The 23,565-nt window shown below is 42.2% G+C and overlaps 1 protein-coding gene across 2 annotated transcripts in view; it reads left to right on the forward strand.

Annotated features, from left to right (window-relative positions):
* The window catches only part of nap1l4b (nucleosome assembly protein 1-like 4b), an 80,381-nt gene that overhangs the window by 13,296 nt on the left and 43,520 nt on the right, over positions 1 to 23,565 (forward strand). For both annotated transcript variants that reach the window (XM_078415173.1, XM_078415172.1), the window contains exons 4-7: positions 5,971 to 6,070; positions 13,658 to 13,799; positions 17,887 to 17,973; positions 19,160 to 19,291. In XM_078415173.1, coding sequence (XP_078271299.1) covers positions 5,971 to 6,070; positions 13,658 to 13,799; positions 17,887 to 17,973; positions 19,160 to 19,291 — 461 coding nt within the window. The remainder of the gene's footprint in view (positions 1 to 5,970; positions 6,071 to 13,657; positions 13,800 to 17,886; positions 17,974 to 19,159; positions 19,292 to 23,565) is intronic.

Below are 23,565 nucleotides of genomic sequence, written 5' to 3' on the forward strand. Positions count from 1 at the left end.
TTAGTTTATTGCAGCATTTTTAAGAAATTGTGATTGAGGAAGATCATTTGGGTTCCATATGAGTGTTGGCCATTGACTTTAATGTAAAGTCAAACCAGAGGACATATAGGGTTACCTATTTTCTATTTGCAGTTTTTTGCAATACAGTCTCAAAGTATGCCATGAAGTTCTTCAAATCTTAGTGATACATATATAACAAATTGGAGTAATAGTTGGTGATTTAACAACCCTAGTCATTATTTAATGTGTGAAATGCTGATTCTTTTAGACTTTTGTGTCCTTTTTTTCCTCTGGAGCGGCAACCTTATTGCACAGTTGCTGCTTTTCCCTGCTTACATCTTCTTTACCTTTCATTTTAGAAGGCACTGAGTCCTGGGAACATTCCATAATAGTGATAGCTTTTAAAAGAGCATTTTTTGTGTGCCCTGTAAGTGTTGTCAAATTGATTGACTGAAGGAAATAATATCTGATCAAGTCGAATCCAGATCATTGGGATGTTGTTTATGCGGTAGGACTTAATTACATGGAATTATTGCAAAGACAAATATCTTTAACATGTTAAACAAACATTGTTAATAAAAATAAAGTGATTTTAAATTTAGCCCAGATTTCCAAATCGGAGATGTACTGCTTGTGATTGTTACAGAAATAATTACTTTCTAGCTTTTTGTAGACATCATGTGAAAATTTCCTTCTGAATCCACAGCGAGAAGCCCTTCTGTATTTTGAACTCAAAGCTTTTTAAAACTAATGGATGGATTTAACTATTTTTTATAAAAAAAGAAAAAAAAATCATTTACTGGTTCCCTTTTATCCATCCTGATAGATGAACTCTCAAGGAACTGAAAGGTATTTCTGTTTTATGAAGCCATATTGATTCACTAATTTAGAAACAAGGAACTGCAGGTGCTGGTTTACCAAAAAATGACACAAAGAGAACATCCGATAGGCAACGTTTCCGGTTGGGATCCGAAGTGTGCGCTGAGTACAAGAGTAGGCGCCTGGCAGAGATTATTCTCATTTTGTTAGTCACTGGTGAAATACTGAAAGACTAGAGGGTGACTAATTTGTGCCTTTATTTCAGAAGGGCTTCAAGTCATGGAGAAAGAGGCTGGTGAGCTTTGCATCAACGATGGGAAAGTTGGATTGGATACTGAGAGGCAGGATCTATCTGCAAGGACTGATTAAGGATGGTCAACATGGTCTTGTGCTCGATAATAGTGTCTTACGAATTTGATTGAACTTTTTGAAGAAGTGACGAATAGGATTGATTGTCTACTTGGACTTAGTAAGGTTTTTGACAGCCCCACCTGGTAGGCTGGTCCAGACGGTTAGATCACATGGAACCCAGCGTGAACTAGCCAGCTGGATACAAAATTGGCTTGGTGGAAGGAACTGGAGCATGGTGGTGGTTATTTTTCAGATCGGAGGCCTGTGATTAGTAGTGTATTCGTTCAGTGGTCAAGTATCAGTGCAGTGTCTGCTGTATATATCAATATTTTGAATGAGAATGTAAGTGGCGTGACTAGTAGGTTTGCAGATGACACCACAAATTGGTGGTGTGGTGAGCCGTGAAGTGGTTATCTAAGGTTGCAACAGGATCAAAATCATCTGGGAAAGTGGGCAAGATATTGCAGATTGATTTTAATTTGGCCAAGTACAAGTAATGCATTTTGTAGACAGGATTGGTTGGTTCATTGGTTGGTGCACTGAATACAAGAATTGGGATGTGATGTTATAGCTGGGCAAGCCATTGATGAGACTACCTTTGGAGTATTGTGTGCAATTCTGGTTGCTATACTATAGGAAGGGTGTGATTAAATTTGAGAGGGTGTAGTAAAGAGGATGTTGCCACAACGGGAGGACTTAAGTTGAAGAGAGACTTGGATTGGATGGGTCAGTTTTCCCTGGAGGGAAGGAGGCGGAGGGGTGGCCTTTAGAAGTTTTCAAAATCTCGAAGCTCCTAAAGAAGATGGCTGGTCAGTCTTTTTCCCAGTGTAGGGGAGTCTAAAATGTTGGGGTGTCGATTTAAGGTGAAAGAGGAAAGATTTAAAGGGGACCCGAGGGGCAAGTATTTCATACAGGGGAAGGTGGGTATGTGGAATGAGCTGCTGGATGAAAAAGTGGAGGCAGATTTTCAAAATATTTGGACAGCTACATAGATAGGAAAGGCTTAGAGCAACATTGGCCAAATATAACAGGTATAACAGGTATAACAGAGCTTTATTTGTCGTTCGGTACCGAAGTACCGAACGAAACTACATAGCAGTCATAGAAAAAAAAAGAACACAAGACACATAACCCCAACACAAACGTCCATCACAGTGACTCCAAACACCCCCTCACTGTGATGGAGGCAACAAAACATCCCCTCTCTTCCCCACGCCCACGGACAGACAGCTCGTCCCCGACCGACCCGCACAGTCCCCGCACCGGGCGCTGAAACGTCTCGCGGCCGAACCGGGCGATGAAAGGCCCGCGACCAAGCCTTGCGCAGCTAAGTCCCGCAGCCGAGCCGCACCAGCGGTGAAAAGTCCCGCAGCCGAGCCGCACCGGGCGGTGTTAAGCCCCGCAGCCGAGCCGCACCAGCGGTGAAAAGTCCCGCAGCCGAGCCGCACCGGGCGGTGTTAAGTCCCGCAGCCGAGTTGCACCGGGCGGTGTTAAGCCCCGCAGCCGAGCTGCACCGGGCGGTGTTAAGCCCCGCAGCCGAGCTGCACCGGGCGATGTAAAGTCCCGCAGCCGAGTTGCACCGGGCGGTGTTAAGCCCCGCAGCCGAGCTGCACCGGGCGATGTAAGTCCAGCGGCCAAGCCGCACCGGGATGTAAAGTCCAGCGGCCGAGCCGCACCGAGGAATGTTAGGCCCCGCAGCCGAGCCGCACCCCGCGCCGTGAGGAAGAGAAAAGTTCCCCACACCCACCCCCCACACACCACCACCCCCTCCCACACATACACAACCAAAAAAATATATATAAAAATCATCCCAACTCCGACACTCAACAAAAAAAAGACGGACAGACTGCTAGTCAGCCGCTGCCGTTAGGCGCCGCCACGTGTGACTATGATACGATAGAACTTATCCCCGGAGGGAAATTGGTCTGCCAACAGTCATAAAACACAAGATACGTGAAACATGACATTAAAGGTAAATTAAAATGACGAGTGGAAAGTCCAGGATTCGGGATGTGCAAAGATTGGTGGGGGAGGGGAGAGTCGGTCTACTCCACTCCACGACAGAAGGGGGAGGAGTTGGGCAGCTACAGGGAAAAAGTATCAGTGGCGTTCTATGCTGCATCTTGATGGAACCAGTCTGTTGCTGAAGGTGCTTCTCGGGTTGACAAGTGTGTCATGGAGGGGGTGAGCTGTATTACCCAAGATGCTCCGCAGAGGGGAGCATCCTGCCCTCCAAGACCATATCCAGTGAATCCAACTCCACCCCCAGGACGGAGCCAGCCTTCCTGATGAGTTTGTTAATTCTGTTGCCGTCCGTGGCCACCCTGCTATCCCAGCACATGGCACGACAGCGAAGAAGATGGCACTTGTCACCACCGATTGGTAGAACATCTGCAACATCTTACTGCAGACGTTGAAAGAGTGGAGCCTCCTCAGAAAGTACCGATGGCTCTGTCCCTTATACAGTGCCTCGGCGTTCCTGGACCAGTCCAGTTTATTGTCCAGGTAAACTCCAAGATACTGGTTTTCCTTGGTAAACTGCACATTCACACCCCTGACGGAGACAGGGGACAGGGGTGTTCCTTTCCTCCTAAAGTCCACCATTAACTCCTTAGTCTTGTCGGTGTTGAGCTGCAGGTGATTCAGCCTACACTACTCAACAAAGTCATTGACTATACCTCTGTATTCAGTTTCCCTCCCCTCACTGATGCAGCCCACAATTGCAGAGTCATCTGAAAACTTCTGCAGGTGGCAGGAGTCCGAGTTGTATCTGAGCTCCAAAGTGTAGATGGTTAACAGGAAGGGAGAGAGGACCATCCCTCGTGGGGCCCCTGTGTTGCGGACTACCATGTCTGAGACACTGTTTTTTCGCCTGACATACTGTGGTCGTCCAGTCAGGTCGTTGATGATCCAGGACATCATTGGAGCATCCACCCGCATCTTCGTCGGTTTGCCCCCTAGCAGTGCAGGCCAGGTGGTTTTAAAAGCACAGGAGAAGTTTAAAAAAATGACTTTTAAAAAAATGACTAGTTCAAAGGTGCAGGAGTAGGCCATTCGGCCCTTCGAGCCAGCACCGCCATTCAATATGATCATGGCTAATCATCTACCCCGTTCCTGCTTTTACCCCCATTTCCCTTGATTCCCTTAGCATGCCTCCCAACCCGTCCGAATTTGGCAGAAAGTTTCCGTTTTCTTCATTTCCGCCATACCAATTTTGCCTCACATTTTTCCACAAAACAGTAGGTAATTGCAATTTGTCAATTCAGCCACTACAGGTCGCTAGGGGTTCAGCGAGAAATCCCCCGCTCCCTGGAAGTCTCCCCGAAAATGTGGCACCTAGGCTGGGCAAGGCAGCCAATCTCGACCTCATTGGGACTTCCATGGCCAATCGGTGGGTTGAATTTGCAACCTGCGGCCGGAGCTGTGGAATTCCAGCCCAGCTGGAGCCAGCACATCTATCCCCATAGCTGACTTCCTTGGCCGGCTGGATAAACCAGCAAAGCTCTGGAACCAAGAGTGCCAGAAAATCAGTGGTGGAACTGTAATGAGTAAATATTAAATTTAAGTGCAAGATAATATAACTATATTTATTAATTAAGACGGGGTTAAAATATAAAACACAGCATAAAAGCCCATTACCACCTTTTTGGGCTGATTATCAATTAATGTGTGAATTTACTTCAACAAGTACATTTTGTGACCATTGTTATTTTATTCAATACCAAGAGAATTGGGATGTGTAAGGAAAAAGCAAAATAGAAAAAACAAAACAAAACAATGTTTTCTTTGTCTTGCAAAAAGTATCTCTGTTCAATAACCTTTCTATAAATAGAATATACTCATGATAGGCCTGACAATGTACATGTAGTCCAAGAACTACAGACTGTTGGAAATAATAGTCCTTTTTCACACATGAATGTAGTGCAACGCTTATGCACATTTGGCGTGCCTACCTTTTTTTTGCTGAAAAGTTACGCGCCATATTATGAATTTTGATGTAAAATTCCGAATTTTGGACGTCTAAATTATGAATTTGTAAAATCAAATGTTGGGAGGTCTGCCTTAGCCCTAAGAGCTAAATCTAACTCAGAAGAGCACTTTGGGCCGACATGGACGAATTGGGTGAAGGGTGTGTTTCCATGCCTATCTAGATTTGTTACTTAATTATCCTCCAAGTTCAGCCTTTGGAAGATTTTCTTTATCGCTGGCACCAAGCAGGTAACACGTCTTTTAAGATTTGAAAATACAGTATTTGTGCTCCTATTTATGTTGCTTAGCTTTTGGGGTGTGAAGATAATTTGAAAGTGTGCAGATGACACCTGCAGATATTTGAAAGTGTGCAGGTAGCTTATTCCTCCCTCGTGTTTTCAGTTTCCAACTTGCTTATCAGTCGAGTTGAAGTACCATGAGCTGCAAATGAAATTGCAATACCTGCAAATGAAACTGGCAAATGAAACTGGCTTCTGCCAGCTTCCATGTTCTGCACCCACAAAATATCACCTGGTTTGTCATGTGCACCATAATTGGACATTTTTAAAACTTCTTAGAATTCAGATTCGTTAGGTGGTTTCATGCAGGCTCAAGGCAATATTCTAATTGCAATGAGCCACCAGCAGAATTGTCTTTGCATTTAAAAATAGATGATTGTGTTGTAGCACAAGTGGAAAAAGGTGACATTGAGTAACTGAGTTCCACAGATTTTACCCTGTTAATTTAAGGAGTGAAGAGGGAAATAAGAACTAATAATGATTTTTTTTAAATATTGGAGTGCTTCAACAATAATTGGCTTTTCTTTTACAGCAAAATTGACGGCCCAGGTTATGCAGAATCCACAGGTATTAGCAGCTTTGCAGGAAAGACTTGACAGTGTAGCGCACACTCCTTCAAGCTACATTGAAACGTGAGTATAGCATTGCATACAAAATTAAAATTGTTCTCAAGTTAGTTTTGGGCTTTGTGGTTTCCAGAAGCAGAACAGTGATTAGTTGCAGAACCATAATGCACTAATGCTGCTTCAATGAGAGAAAAAAAATTGTTTCATTCTGGGATTTAATATGGGCAGTTTTAAAAGTCCGGTCCTTTATCTATTTATATGCAGCACTATTGTGGCTTAAGCATGATAGATGTTCAGAATATAATGGACGTTTCCACCTGTATGATGTAATTGTGAAGCTTGATCTCTCCACCATGCTGCTATATTGTTAGACTACCTGAGCACGAACCAATTCTGTGTAAGCTGCAATTATCTCCAATAAAACAATAGGAAGCCAGAAGCCACTGTTTTTAACAGCCACTGACAAAATCCCCCCCCCCCCCCCCCCGTTTCCCTCATATATCAGGACAAGTCAATTTTTTTGTAACCTGTGTGTTTTACGACCCCTTTGTGGAGTTTCTGCTGTTGTTGTCACCTCCCACAGCTGCTGAAACACTTATCCATGGACCTTCTAGATGTCCACCCACAGAATTCCCATCTTAAAGTCTAAGCCAGCTCCTCCAAAACTTTGTGTCCTTCCCCCACCCAATACAATTCTTGATTGCCCTTGACATAGATGAGCTCCTAATACTGCAGTATTTCATATTTAAAATTGTCATCCCATACATTTAAATGTTTTAAGGGTCTCTCTAACTATCCACCTCGACTACTGATCAGCTTCCTTGTTGAACAAACTTAATTCTGTCTATTGCGTGTTTCCTGGTCCCACAACGGATGATCATGCCTTTACATCATGATCAAAGCAGTTAAATTTCTCAATCCCTTCTGCCTGTTCTACTCTTTAAAACCTATCCTGGAGTAAATATTTGGTCATACTATTGCACACTTGCTACTGTGACCTTATTTCAGTGGACCTTTTTGTCGGATTGCACCTGGGAAGTGACATGCCCTCCTTTAAAATAATTTTAAAACTTTTTTCCATTCATAAGCATTAGTAATGAACTGAAGAAGTCTGAAGAAAGGTCCCGACCCGAATCGTCACCTATCCATGTTCATCAGCGATACACTCTGACCCACTGAGTTATTTTTAGTAATTAACTCATTCCACTGTTTCATCTTTGAGTCTTAAAGGCATTACACAATTTTAAAAGCCAAGAATTAACGTTGAAAATTATGAATCGGGCTGTACAACCAAGATAGTCATAAATTTGATGCCTGCTCTATACTGATATCAGCCAAGAAGGGTGGGATACGTGTAGGGTTGTATTTGGGGAATAGGCGGTTGGGGTTATTTCATATAATTTACTCTGAAAAGCTGGAACCAGGAATGTTGACAGTCATGGTTCTGTTTTGTGTTTGCATTTGATTGAACTGCAGTGAAAATTGCTCACTGCTGAAACTGGATGAAGCCAGGCATTGATGGACTGTGCAGTAGGAAAAAAATACTATTTATTGCTTACACTTACGTGAGGCATGTGAGAACTTATGAGGCTTAACCGAAGGTGAGGCATGTGAACTTATTAGTAGTAACAGTAAGTTTATTGGTTCCACAAACTTGCTCCACTATTCATTGTTGTGGCTGAACTCTGCAATATTGCCTTCCCCTGGTAATATTTCACCTGCTAATCAAGAATCCATCTATATCTGCCTTAAAATATATGCAACTACTCTACTTTCACTGCCCTTTGAGGAAGAACATTCTAAACACTCATATGCAAAAGGGGAAGAGAAAAACTTGCCTGGCTTAAATGACTGACTTTTTGAAGTGACCTAATGGTAGATTCTACCACAAGAGAAGACATTCTCCCTGGAAACAACCCTCACTATCTATTGTTTCAATCATTACCGATCTCTTCTAAACACTTATAACCTCAGCCTGGCCTGTCCAACCTTTGCTCATAAGATAACCTGCTAAACTGCTTGCAAGGCATAATTGTTCTTAATTAAACAGATGTATTCTTGTCATTGCTCTATCAAGCTTAAAACTTTTGGAACATAGAACAGAACAGATTAGGAACAGGTCCTTTGGCCTTAAGGATAAGGGGGAAGTCTTTTCGGACCGAGATGAGAAAACATTTCTTCACACAGAGAGTGGTGAGTCTGTGGAATTCTCTGCCACAGAAGGTAGTTGAGGCCAGTTCATTGGCTGTATTTAAGAGGGAGTTAGATGTGGCCCTTGTGGCTAAAGGGATCAGGGGGTATGGAGAGAAGGCAGGTACAGGTTACTGAGCTGGATGATCAGCCATGATCATATTGAATGGCGGTGCAGGCTCGAAGGGCCAAATGGCCTACTCCTGCACCTATTTTCTATGTTTCTATCTGTGCTAATAATGATGGCAAGTGTAATAATCTCCTCGACCAGCACAATATCCATATTCTTCATTCCCTGCATATCCATATGCCCATCTAAAAGCCTCTTAAATGGCATTAGAGTAGCTGCTTCCACCACCATCCCTGGCATTGCATTCCAGGCAGCCTCCACTCTGTGTAAAAATTAAAAAAACATAACCAAGCCCCTCTGAGCTTAAAGCAATGTCTTTGACATTTCAACCCTGGGGTAGAAGGTTCTGATTGTCTACCCTATCTTTCCCTTTCTTAATTATATACTCTTCTATCAAGTCTCTCCTCAACCTCCAATGCTCCAGAGAAAGAAAAATACAAGTTTGCCTAACTTTTTTTTTGTAGCTTCGGTCTACATAAACCGTCAACGCCGCATCTACGCCCAGGATGAGGTTTTCCATACCAGGGCATCGGAAATGTCCTCAGTCTTTAGAAAACAGGGGTTCCCCTCTTCCATTATAGATGAGGCTCTCACTAGGGTCTCCTTGATATCCCACAGCTCCGCTCTTGCTCCCCAGCCCCCCCATTCGTAACAATGACAGAGTCCCCCTTGTCCTCACCTTCCACCCCATCAGCCATGGCATACAGCATATAATCCTCCCAACATTTTCGCCACCTCCAACGGGATCCCACTACTGGCCACATCTTCTCATCTCCACCCCTTTCTGCTTTTCGCAAAGAATGTTCCCTCCGCAACTCCCTGGTCAACTTGTCCCTTCTCAGGTACTTTTCCCTGCAACCGCAGGAGATGCAACACCTGTCCCTTTACCTCCCTTCTCGACACCATCCAAGGACCCCGACAGTCTTTTCAGGTGAGGCAGAGGTTCACTTGCACCTCCTCCAACTTTATCGACTGTATCCGCTGTTCCAGGTGTTAGCTCCTGTACATCGGCACGACCAAGCGCAGGCTCGGCGATCGTTTCACTGAACACCTCTGCTCGATCTGCCTTAACCTACCTGATCTCCCGGTTGCTCAGCACTTTAACTCCCCCTCCCATTCCCAATCTGACCTTTCTGTCCTGGGCCTCCTCGATTGTCAGAGTGAGGCCCAGTGCAAATTGGAGGAACGGCACCTCATATTTCACTTGGGTAGCTTACACCCCAGTGGTATGAACATTGACTTTTCTAACTTCAAATAGCCCTTGCTTTTCCTCTCCCTCCATCCCCTCCCTTTCCCAGTTCTCCCACCAGTCTTACTGTTTCTGACTACATTCTATCTCTGTCCTGCCCACTCCCCTAACATCTGTCTGAAGAAGGGTCTTGACCCGAAACATCACCTATTCCTTCTCTCCAGAAATGCTGCCTGTCCCGCTGAGTTACTCCAGCATTTTGTGTCTACCTTCGATTTAAATCAGCATCTGCAGTTCTTTCCTAAGCTTTCTTTATAGCTAATGCCTTCCAATCCAGGCAACATTCTGGTAAACCTCATCCTCACCCTTTCCAAAATCTCCACATCCTTCCTGTAATGTTGTGACAAGAACTCCATGTAATGCTCCAAAGGCAGCCTAACCAAAGTCCCATAAAGCTGAAAAACTTCCTGACTCTTATAATAAATGTGCTGTCTGGTCCCGCTGTTTGATCGCAAGCTGCACATCAGGAACTTAGTTTGCTACTTTTGCCTTGGGTTTCTCTAACAGTAAATGGTCATGTTTTGTTAGATTTTCCAATTACTTGCTCTATGTGCATCTTAGGCATCTGAAGGTGCCCAAAACTCTCACCATTTAGATAATATTTTTTATCTCCTGCCAAAAGAGGCAATATCATATTTTCCCATTTTGTGCACTCTTGCCTACATACTTAACTAATCTATATTACTTAGCTATCATGTCCTCTTCACAACTTGCATTCTGAACGGTCTTTGCCTCGTCAGCAAATATAGCAACTTATGGAGTCTTCAAGTCACTTTTATAAATTGTAATAAATTAGGCGGCTCCAGGATTATTCCCTGTGGTATACTACTTATTAACTCTTGCCACTAAGAAAGTAGCCCTTTTTTAGAAAGTTTCCTGTTTACTGATGAGTAATCTTTGCAATGACTGATCAGGTGCTATCTGAAAATTGGGTCAAAATATATCCGTTGTCCATAAAAATGCAATAAATTGATAACAATTATTTTCCTGCCACAAAATCATATTCACATTGCCTGATTATCTTAATATTTATGGGAGCCCTGCTATAACTATATTAATAGCTTCCCTGTGATGTATGTTATAAATTGGCGCATAGTTTGCTTTCTGATTCCCTTTTTGAATTCCAGAGCCCTATTTGCTCTTTTCCAAGGTAATGGAATCTTTTGCAAGACTGTAGAATTTTGGAAAATTAAACCCACTGTATGAACAATTTCACATTTTTAAGACTCCAGTAGAAATTCATCACGGAATTCGTCAGCCAACAAATTGCTCCATCCCACTTTCCTTGTGATTGTAATTTTCCTAAGTTCCTCCTTCCCAATTCCAACTGTATCACTATTTCTGGAATATTACAGGCCCACCGACTTTTTTCCAGCAACTGGTGTCTCACCACCTCCTTTAATTCAGACAAAATTTAAGAGTGAGCTTGAAATTCCCCCCCCCCCTTCCCGAAAATGTGGCGCCTTGGCCGGATGAGGCGGGAGGTCTCAATCTCATCGGGATTTCCACAGCCAATTGACAGTCTGATTTGCCCCCTGCTGCCAGAGCTCTAATTCCGGCCCAGACAGAGATGGCAGATCTGTTCCCAAAGCCAACTTCGAACGCTGACTTTGCAGGCCGGCATCTTGGCGGCCTAGGAGGAACATTCCGGTATCATTCGACTCCTCTCGGAGGCCATGACCTCTGGTCTGGCAAAATAGATCATCCAAAAAGGCTCTGGAACGAAGGGTGCCGGAAAATCGGTGGTGATCCTGTACTTGCATACCATTGTGAATCAAAACAGTTGTTCAAATCATCTGCCATCTGCTTATTTTCCTTTTTTCCTTATTTTATTTTCCGTGATTGTAATCATGGCCTTGATTGGAATCATGTATCTTGATTATAATCATGTATAGTCCTTCCGTTGACTGGATATCATGCCACAAAAAAGCTTTTCACTGTACCTTGGTACATGTGGCAATAAACTAAACTAAACTTTAAAAAATCTAAACCTTAATTAACCAAACTCTGAAAAGACCAATCTCAGTTTATTAAGTTTTCTATTTTAGATGCCTCTAGAAACCTTATTTAAACTTATTTTAGAGTTATCGCAAGTTTTAAAATTTGCACTAGTTTTCCCTTCCTTAATAACTTTTGAGTCTGCTTTTGTGTTCTGTATTCTCTCCAATATTCTGGCATGCCATTCATCTTTATTTGATGTCTGCTTTTTGCCTTGGAAATTATCAACTTTATTTGGGAGATAACTATGGACGGTGGGCCCAGTGCTTGGAAATTTTCTTTCCCGGTGGAATGTTTCATCAAAATATATGTTTGCATGACTCAATCTCACATAAAAAGAGGAAACTAGTTATTTACTAAGTCGTATTTGGCTTACAAAAATGTTTGTACTTGATCTGAATTAAGCACCTTTTTAAAATGTGCAAGAGAAAATATTTTAATGCTTTATTTCGTCAGGAGTATGTGCACCAGTATTTCAGTGGCATATCCGTGCTGCACAATTGTTCATTGAAATTTGATCTTCACTTAGCCTGGCTGAGAGATGCAAAAAAGTTAACTTGTGCATGAGATCACAAAACAGAGTGGGTTATTGTGAAGTGATGGTAATTTGGATAGATGTGAAATTGATACTGCAGAAATGTCATCATGCCATGTAAACTGTTCAGATCCAATTTTCTCATATAACAGGTGAAAAAATAAGTGGAAATTTGTAATGTGTGCTTGTGAAGCTGATTACTTCAGGTTCTGTTACATAGTCACAGTAATCTAATAGATGTATGACCTGAGGTATTCTGCAATGATTAACTAATGCTGTGTGTTCCTGCTCCTAGATATTGTAAAACGATGATTTTTTGAATGAGATTTATCTTGCCTGTAGTTATAAATTTAATTTTGAAGATACAGTTGTAAAAAAGGTAAAATTGGGAATATTCTCCTTTATCTGCCAGTTTATTTTCTGAACATTGACAGCTTGCAAGGGTGTTGCCCATATCCCTTTTGATGCTCATTGGATGTTAATAGAAGCTGATGGTGCACGGCACTAACTTGTGACCATACATGTCAGTGGTCGAGCCATTATGAGGAAGTTGTTATTCATTAACACTGAGATTAGAGTCATACAGGTTGGAGAAAGGACATCACCACACCGGCCCAACCTGTCCATACTGTGTTTGACCCATATCCATCTAAACTTTTCCTATCCTTGTACATGTCCAAATGTCTTTAAAATTTTGTTATTGCACCTGCCTCAACCACTTCCTCTGGCAGCCAGTCCCACATACCCACCACGCTCTGAGTTTTAAAAAATTGCCCCTCGGGTTCATATTATATCTTCTCCCTCTTGACTTAGTTATGTCCTCTGTTAAAATGCACATTGCATTCACCCTATCAGTTCCCCTCATGATTTTATCACCCCTTAGCCATCAGCACTCACAGGAGTCCTAGCCAGAGCATACCCTCCTTATAGCTCAGTCCCACGAGTCCTGGCAATATCCTCAAATCTTTTTTGAACTCTCACTGGCTTAGTGACATCTTTCCTATGACAGTGTGACCAAGATTGAACATAATACTGCAAATGGGGCCTCACCAATGTCTTGTGAGAGTGCGAGATGACGTCTCAACTATGTAGATAAAAGAAATTGCAGATGCAGGTTTACAAACAAAGTCACATAATGCTAGAGTAACTTGCCAGGTCTGGCAGCCTCTCTGGATAATGTGGATAAGTAACGTTTCAGGGTCCCTTATTCAAACTCATTGTGGTAAGAGGGAGAGAGATGGGGGCGAGTGCTTGCAGGTGGCAGTAAGTTCTAGCATATTGCTTGAGCAGCTAGGTTATTATCAGGGTCAGGGCCCTGACCCAAAACGTCACCTATCCATGTTCTCCTGAAATGCTGCCTGATGCACTGAGTTACTCCAGCACTTTGTGTCTCTTTTTAGGTTATTAGCTGTTTAAATTGCGTGGACAAACTGGTGAGGGGTGGAGGGTATAGCTGTGTTGGTAATAATAATCTGTAATTATTTGCATTAGAAAGATGGAATATAACGTTGCCCTGTGTTTCGGCTATTTATGGTCAACTGTCTTTTGCAGTTTACCTAAAGCTGTAAAGAGAAGAATAAATGCCTTGAAGCATCTTCAGGTTAAGTGCGCCCACATAGAAGCCAAATTTTACGAGGAGGTTCATGAATTGGAGCGGAAATATGCAGCCCTTTACCAGCCATACTTTGAAAAGGTATGAGTGCTTAAAAACATTGTCATTTGTATGTCAGCTAAACCAATCCTTTACCTTTATTAGTAACTCCACAATTTGTTATGGCTGATAATTTGGCACGTGATACATTGAAATTTATAATCACCACTTCTTGAAATATCCCAAATTATTGTGCTAAAAATATTTACCTTCATCTTCATTTTAGGTTGTTTTACAACTATTGTGCGTAGGTTATACATTTTTTTAAACAAAATTACTTTATGTTTCTCATGTGAAGGATAACACAGCTTCAGAAATTTTCTCTCTGATTGTCCAATAAAATCAGATTCTACATCAGTTCACAAGTTATAGGTGTAGAATTAGGCCAGTCGGCCCATCGAGTCTACTCTGCAATTCAATCAAGGCTGATCTCTGCCTCCTAATCCCATTTTCTTGCCTTCTTCTCTTAACCCTTGACACCCGTTCTAATCAAGAATTTGTCTATCTCTGCCTTAAAAATATCCACTGACGGCCTCCACAGCCCTCTGTGGTAATGAGTTCCACAGATTAACTACCCTCTGACTAAAGTTCCTCCTTATCTCCTTTTGAAAAGAGTGCTCTTCAATTATGAGCTATGATCTCTGGTCCTTGACTCTTCCACCAGTGGAAACATCTCTTCCTCATCCACTCTATGCCTTTCATAAATCTGTAAGTTTCAATAAGGTCCCCCCTCAACCTAAACTCCAGCGAGTAGAGGCTCAGTGCTATCAAACACTCATCATATGCTAACCCACTAGATCAGCATTTCATTTCCATCCCTATTTGTTCTAGAGAATGATAGAAACATAGATGAACTACCTTTTTGAATGCTGCTGCCTTTGTAACCAAGGTCATTCCACAGTGCAACCAGCAGAAATCTTAACACAGAAGCAACAAAGAAGAATATATTTCTAAGTTAATAGGGTGTGTGACGGAGAATTAGCCTTGGTGTTTTCCTGCAGCTGTTGCCATTCCCTTCTGGGTGGCAGAGGCCATATGTTTAGGAGAAGCTCTAAAAAAAAACTCCCAACAAATTACTGAATTTTACTGCCACTTGTCCTCTCTTACCCATTGCTTTCAAAGGCCAGGCCCAAACTATTTCATATTTGGTGATCCTTTTTGTGAATCTGTAGCATAGTTTAGAAGGATACTTTGAAGGAATTTGTTTTATAATAACACCAGCAGGCAGTTGATTTAAATTTCTCTAATGAGACCGGGGAAATCATGATGCCAGCGCCTTCAAGTATCTGCAGAATCACAGATTCTAATGGGTACAGCATGGAAGAGGCTTATCAGTTTGTCAAATTCAAAAAGAGCAATTTAGCTAGTTTTGCTCTCCCATCCTCTATTCATAGCCCTGTAGATTCTTCCAATAGCTTTACACTATTATTAAATTTGTGATTGTGAGCATCACCAGGATATAGGCCATCTCTTACTGCCTTCAGTGAGCAGTTATGACCTGTCTGGCTCAGAGATTTCAATGGTGCAATTAAGTAGACGGTGACAGTGAGGAAACCATTATGTTGTGGCAGGCTGAGCCATTTTGGTATCGAACCGTCGTTTGTCGGGCTCGAACTCTCGCGTGATCTGGGCCGACCTATCACGCGGTCAGGTGGGCGGGCCGTCGTGTGCCAGGAGAACAAAGGATTTGGCAGTTGGAATTTGAACGGGCTCGCGCGGGTGAGCGATGGGAGGCTGTATTCGGTTAATGATTAAATAGAGTGTTTACACAACGCGTGGACCTCTACAATGTACTATTTATCATTCGGTACAACATCACATTTCATTGAGCAGTGTCATGGACAATGTCTAACCAGGTTATAGAAGCAGTGCAAGGAACAGGATTGGTGTTGCAATAGTTTAAACCACAGCTTTGACCAAGTACAGATGGAGAAATAAGTACGTTCCTGATTGGGTCAGCCATGATCTGAATAACAAGAATGATGAAATTAAAATTTTAGAATGTTAACAAATAGACCACATGATGTGTAGAAGGAACTGCAGATGCTGCTTTAAACCAAAGATAGACACAAAAAGCTGGAATAACTCAGCGGGTCAGGCAGCATCTCTGGAGAGAAGGAATGGGTGACGTTTCGGGTCGAGACCCTTCAGACATGGTAGCGGTTTCTTGGCTACTGATGTTGGCTTAAATATGTAGTCTGCGTAGGATGGGAGGCCTGGAATGAATACTACAGATGTGACTGCTGAATACAGTGGTGCATGTTTTTAAGTTCCTAGGTATAAATATTGCCAACAATTTGATTTTGTCCAACTACTGACACCATGGCCAAGAAAGCATACTTCATGAGAAAGCTAAGGAAATTTGCTTCCAATGACTCATCAATTTCTACGGATTCTCCAAAGGAAGCGTCCTATCCGGATGCATCTTAGCTTGGTATTGCAATTTCTCTTGTCTAAAACCGTGTGAAATTGCATAGTATCTGACTGAGCCCAGTTCATCAGGAAAACAGGATCTTCTTCCCTCCCCTCACCCCCACAATTGACTCCATCTACACTTCATGTTGCCGTGGGACCATTCACAACCTGTTTGTCATTCTTCTGTCTCCTGCTGTGCAGCGCACACAAAAGCTTGCTGAGCACGTACCATCAGATTCAAGAACACCTTTTTTCTCACAAATATCAGGCTCTTGAACAGACTTCTCAAATTCTACGGATGTGTTCCTGACATCCCAATTAACCATATTGCCAAATCACTTGTTTTAATCTCCACCTTCTTTATAGCTGTAACACTACACTGATCAGCCGAAAATTATGACCACTGACAGGCGAAGTGAATAACATTGATTATCTAGTTACAATGGCACCTGTCAAGGGGTGGGATATATTAGGCAGCAAGTGAACAGTCAGTTCTTGAAGTTGATGTGTTGGATGCAGGGGAAATAGGCAGGAGTTTGACAAGGGCCAAATTGTGAGCGACTTTGACATGGGCCAAATTGTTATGGCCAGACGACTGTGTCAGAGCATTTCTGAAATGGCAAGGTTTGTGGGGTGCTCTCGGTCAACAGTGGTGAGTACCTACCGACAGTGGTCTGAGGAGGGACAAACCACAAACCGGCGACAGGGTGTTGGGCACCCAAGGCTTATTGATGCGCGAGGGCAATGAAAACTATCCCGTCTGGTCCGAACCGACAGAAGGTCAACTGTGGCACAACTCACAGAAAATTTTAATGGTGGTCACGGGAGGAATGTCTCACAATGCACAGTGCATCGCACCCTGCTGCGTGAGGGGGTTGCACACAGAGGACCAACAGCATATTCGGCAGGTGGTCATAATGTTTTGGCTCATCAGGTCATAATGTTTTGGCTGATCGATGTATATTCTGCACTCTTTCCTTTCTCTTTGTCACTACCTATTACACTTGTGTATGGTATAATTGTACTCGTGAATGATATTTGTGTGGATGGCAAGCAAAACAATTTTTCCACTGTATCATCACTGTACACAGGGCAATAATATACCAATCCCGATAATAGCTTTTAGCACTGAGGATTTCAGTGCAGAACTCTGACTTGGATGAGTTCACAGAAAATGAGACAAATCAAGTCTGGATAAAGTGAGCTTCATATCGCCTAGAAGGTTAAACATCCATCCATCTTGGGCTTGTTCAACTTGTCACCTCGTCGTAAAGACTTAAAATGATGGGTCATATATGCATTAAAATGTGTGAAACATTTATTTTGCGAGCAAGTATGCAGCACACCAAAAATATTGTTGCGAAGATAGGCAGAAAAAGCTGGAGTAACTCAGCGAGTCAGACAGCATCTTTGGAGAAAAGGAATAGATGATGTTTTGGGTCAAGACACTTCTTCAGATTAAGAGCCTGGGGACACCTAACTCTCAGTCTGAAGAAGGGTCTCGACCTGAAATTTCACCTATTCCTTTTCTCCAGAGATGCTGTCTGACCCGCTGAGTTCCTCCAGCTTTTTGTATCTATCTTCAGTTTAAACCAGAATCTGCAGGTCCTTCCTACACAAAAATATTGTTGCATTCTTTCTTTTCAATGATATAGAATATTAGTTCATTATCAGTTGTTTGCCGTCCTTTTGTTCATTAATTTTTTTCTTGCAGAGACGAGACATAACAATGGGCAATGTCGAACCTACAGATACAGAGTGCGAATGGCATAGCGACAAGGAGGAAGAGGAAGAATTAGCAGTAAGTTTCACTCGGAAAAAGTGAAGCCTGACAAATCCTGTGACTTTTTAAGACCTGTTTTCTGCCATTCAAAATATTGATATATTGCAAAATATGGTGTGTAAATTATACCTGTGTGTAAATTGCTTTCCCTTTATTTGGGAACATCAGGTTTAAGAGAAAACATTTAAGAGAGCTTTCAAGTCCTGTCTATTACTGTGGGACCAAAACTACAGACAATTTTCCAGATGCACCACCAATGTTGTATAAAGCAATACCATAACTTCCCTGCTTTTGTATTCAATGTCCAGGCTAATGAAGGCTAGCTTCCCATATACTGCCTTTATTATGCTATCTACATGTGCTGCCACCGTCATGGAATTTTATACTTGTACGTCAGGGTCTCTGTTTCTCAATACTCCCTGGGCTGCACCATTCATTATGTACAGAGTCATAGAGTGATACAGTGTGGAAACAGGCCCTTTGGCCCAATTTGCCCACATGTCCCAGCTACACCAGTCCCACCTACCTGTGCTTGGTCCCTATCCCTCCAAACCTGTCTATGATACCCTTATTTAACCTCAAAAGGTATCGCTTCACACTTATCCATCGGTCTAACTTATCTGATCAATATTTCTGTTGCTTGAGATCATCCTCCTCACCCATCCGCAACATCAATTTTTGTGTCACCTGCGAACGTACTAATCAGACCTTCTGCATTAACATCTAAATCATTCATGTAAACAGCAAACAGAAAGGGTCCCAATACTGACTGCTGTGCTACACAGTTGGTATCTGGCTTCCAATCAGAAAAGCAACTTTCCACTGTCACTGTCTCATATTGCCAAACTAAAATTGGATCCAATTTCTTGGATCCCTTGGGGTTTTAACCTTTTGGACAGTCCCTGGTGGACATGGATAGATAACGTTTTGGATCGGGACCTTTCCTGCTAAACATCTTCCATTTCTCTCATCAACTTTTCTATAACTTTCACTGGTTTATCTGTTTACCGCTTGTTAGTGTTCTAAATGTGGTTTTATGTCATAAGCGGAACCTGACTAAACTCAAGTGGAATTAATTAATATTTCTAGGTGGTGGTCATGTTTGTGGCCAGGTTTGTTTTCTGATCATTAAAGCACAGATTTATATTTTTATTATACAGATTATATATTGCATTTTATTAAAATTTAATATTTATCTTAATAGGAAGAAATGAAAAAGAAAGCAGCAATAGATGAGAAGAAAGAAGAATCAGAACAGGATGAGAATCCCAAAGGAATCCCTGATTTCTGGGGCACAATTTTCAGGAATGTGGATATGCTATGTGAACTTGTGGAGGTGAGCAAGTGAAGGGCATGATTGTCAGCTCAGTGCAGATTTCATTTAATTTGTTGTTGCTGTCTTTTTGCCAAGATTCAATTTCATTTTCAGCTCTTGATGGTAATTCTTACGCAATTAAGTACTTCATCAAAATGGGTTTTTTCTAGGTAATACACAGTTCTTTAAACATTTTAACCCAATCTATTGCCCAATTCGATTATATATCATGTACTGCATTGCTATATCTTCATCTGCTTTTCTTGATTGCTTCATTGGAAAGAGCTCATTTCAACGAATTGGGTTGAGCTTTTAGCTTTAAGAGCTGATAATTGAATTAATAAGGCAATGTTTATGGATCTAATATTAACTTGCAAAACGCACTTTTGAGTGACCTTTAGCTGAAAATTGAAGTTCACATATTGAGCAGGCAAATATTGGCCTGATTGGGAATTCAGCAAAACAGGTGGAGAAGAGATGAGGGGTAATGAACGGGTACTTAAATTCAATGTTTGTCTTGCAAGAATCTTCTGGCGCTCCTGCTTTTCAGTGCATTTGGAGGATGGAATATACATGCATCAAGAAGGATAAACAGTGCCCTCCATAATGTTTGGGACAAAGACCCATCATTTATTACCTCTGGAATCCACAATTTGTGATTTATAATAGCAAAAATCACATGTGGTTAAAGTGCACATTGTCAGATTTCAATAAAGGCCATTTTTATACATTTTGGTTTCATATTGTAGAAATTACAGCAGTGTTTATACATAGTCCCCCCCATTTCAGAGCACCAGAATGTTTGGGACACAGCAATGTCATGTAAATGAAAGTAGTCATGTTTAGTATTTTGTTGCATGTCCTTTGCATCTAATGGCTGCTTAAAGTCTACAATTCATGGACATCACCAGTTGCTGGGTGTTTTCTCTGGTGAAGCTCTGCCGGGCCTGTATTGCAGCCAGCTTTAGCTTATGCTTGTTTTGAGGGCTAGTCCCCTTCAGTCTTCTCTTCAGCATATAAAAGGCATGCTCAATTGGGTTCAGAACAGGTGATTGACTTGGCCACTCAAGAATTGACCATTTTTTAGCTTTGAAAAACTCCTTTGTTGCGTTAACAGTATGTTTAGGATCATTGTCTTGCTGTAGAATGAACCGCCGGCCAATGCGTTTTGAGGCATTTGTTTGAACTTGAGTAGATACATTTCAGAATTCATTGTGCTGCTACCGTCAGCAGTTGTATCATCAATGAAGATAAGTGAGCCAGTACCTTCAACAGCCACACATACCCAGGCCATAACACCCCCACCACAATGTTACACAGATGAGGTGGTATGCTTTGAATCTTGGGCAGTTCCTTTTCTTCTCCATACTTTGCTCTTGCCATCACTCTGATATAAGTTAATCTTCGTCTCATCTGTTCACAAGACCTTTTTCCAGAACTGTGGTTGCTCTTTTAAGTACTTCTTGGCAAGCTGTAACCTTCCCATCCTATTTTTGCGGCTAACCAGTGGTTTGCATCTGGCAGTGTAGCCTCTGTATTTCTGTCTGTGAAGTCTTCTGCGGACAGTGGTCATTGACAAATCCACACCTGACTCCTGAAGAGTGTTTCTGATCTGTTGGATAGGTGTTTGGGAATTTTTCTTTATTATTGAGAGAATTCCTGTCATTAGCTGTGGAGGTCTTCCTTGGCCTGCCAGTCCCTTTGCGATTAGTAGGCTCACCAGTGCTCTCTTTCTTCATAATGATGTTCCAAACAGTTGATTTTGGTAAGCCTAAGGTTTGGCTGAAGTCTCTAACAGTTTTATTCTTGTTTCTCAGTCTCATAATGGCTTGTTTGACTTTCATTGGCACAACTTTGGAAACTTTTATTGCTGTTTATCAACACGAGGACCAAAGGTGATGGAAAGACTAGGTGCTGAGAGCTCTCTTATACCTGCGTTAAGGTGGCAGTTAAACACACCTGAGCAATTACAAACGCCTGTGAAGCCATGTGTCCCAAACATTGTGGCGCCCTGAAATAGGGGGACAGTATAAACACTGTTGTAATTTCTACATGGTGAAACCAAAATGTATAAAAAAGGCCTTTAATAAAATCTGACAATGTGCGCTTTAAACACATGTGATTTTGTTTTATTACAAATCTCAAATTGTGGAGAACGGAGGCAAATAAATAAATTATGGGTTTTTGTCCCAAACTTTATGGAGGGCACTGTACGAATGCTTTCCCGCATTTTGGTACTTATACCTTTCGCTTTCTCCACATCACTAGTTCAGGGCCATCTGCAAATAGAAACATCGAAAATAAATGCAGGAGGAGGCCATTTTGCCCTTCGAACCAGCACGGTCATTCATTGTGATCATGGCTGATCATCCATAATCAGTTACCCGTGTCGGCCTTCTCCCCATATCCCTTGATTTCGCTAGCCCCTCGAACTTTATCTAACTCTCTTTAAAATGTATCCATTGAATTGGCCACCACTGCCTTCTGTGGCAGAGAATTCCACAAATTCACAAATCTTTGGGTGAAAAACGTTTTTCTCAACTCGGTTTTAAATGGCCTCCCCTTTATTCTCAGACAGTGGCCCCTGGTTCTGGACTCCCCCAACATTGGGAAAAAATTTCCTGCATCTAGCTTGTCCAGACCTTTTATAATTTTATACGTTTCTGTAAGATCCCCTCTCATCCTTCTAAATTCCAGTGAATACAAGCCCAGTCATTCTAATCTTTCCTCATATTGCAATCCCGCCATCCCGGGGATTAACCTCGTGAACCTATGCTGCACTGCCTCAATAGCAATGATGTCCTTCCTCAAATTGGGAGACCAAAACTGCACACAGTACTCCAGATGTGGTCTCACCAGGGCCCTGTACAACTGCAGAAGGACCTCTTTACTCCCATACTCAAATCCTCTCGTTATGAAGGCCAACATGCCATTAGCTTTCTTCACTGCCTGCTGTACTTGCATATTTACTTTCAGTGACTGGTGTACAAGGACACCCAGGTCTCGTTGCACTTCCCTTTTTCCTAACCGGACACCATTGAGATAATAATCTGCCTCCTTGTTCTTGCCGCCAAAGTGGATAACCTCACATGTATCTACATTATACTGCAACTGCCGTGCATCTGCCCACTCATTCAATGTCCCAAGTCACCCTGCAACCTCCTAGCATCCTCTTTGCAGTTCACACTGCCACCTAGCTTTGTGTCATCTACCAATTTGCTAGTGTTACTTTTAATTCCATCATCTAAATCATTCATATATATTGCAAATAGTTGCACCCCAGCACCGAACCTTGCGGCACTCCACTCGCCACTGCCTGCCATTCCGACAGGGACCCGTTTATTCCTACTCTTTGTTTCCTGTCTGCCAACCAATTCTCTATCCATGTCAATACCATGTGCTCTAATTTTGCCCACTAATCTTCTGTGTGGGACCTTATCAAAGGCTTTTTGAAAGTCCAGATACACTACATCCACTGGCTCTCCTTCGTCCATTTTACTTGTCACATCCTCAAAAAAATTCCAGAAGATTAGTCAAGCAGGATTTCCCCTTCATAAATCCCTGCTGACTTGGACAAACCCTTTTACTGCTATCCAAATGCGCCATTGTTACTTCTTTAAAAATTGACTCCAGCATCTTCCCCACCACCGATGTCAGGCTGACTGGTCTAAAATTCTCTGTTTTCTCTCTTGCTCCTTTCTTGAAAAGTGGGATAACATTAGCTACCCTCCAATTCACAGGAAACTGATCCTGAATCTACAGAACATTGGAAAATGATCACCAATGCGTCCACTATTTCTAGAGCCACTTCCTTAAGTACCCTGGGATGCAGACCATCAGGCCCTGGGGATTTTTCAACCTCCAGTCCCATCAGTCTACCCAATACTATTTCTCACCTAATGCAAATTTGATCCGAAGACTGATCCGAAGTACCTGTTCAACTCTTCTGCCATTTCCTTGTTCCCCATAACAATTTCACCTGTTTCTGCCTTCAAGGGATCCACATTTGTTTTTACTAATCTTTTTCTCTTAACATACCTAAAGAAGCTTTTACTCTCCTTCTTTATATTCTTGGCCAGCTTACCCACGTACTTCATCTTTTCACCCCGTATTTCCCTTTTTGTTACCTTCTGTTGTCCTTTGAAAGTTTCCCAATCCTCTGGCTTCCCCCTACTCTTTACTATGTTATACACCTTTTCTTTTAGTTTTATTCCATCGCTAACTTCCCTTGTCAGCCACGGTTGCCTCTTATTCCCCTTAGAATCTTTCTTCCTTCAAACTGTACTTCTGATTAA

Source organism: Rhinoraja longicauda, chromosome 18 (assembly GCF_053455715.1).
Source record: "Rhinoraja longicauda isolate Sanriku21f chromosome 18, sRhiLon1.1, whole genome shotgun sequence".
In the NCBI taxonomy this organism is placed as follows: domain Eukaryota; kingdom Metazoa; phylum Chordata; class Chondrichthyes; order Rajiformes; family Arhynchobatidae; genus Rhinoraja; species Rhinoraja longicauda.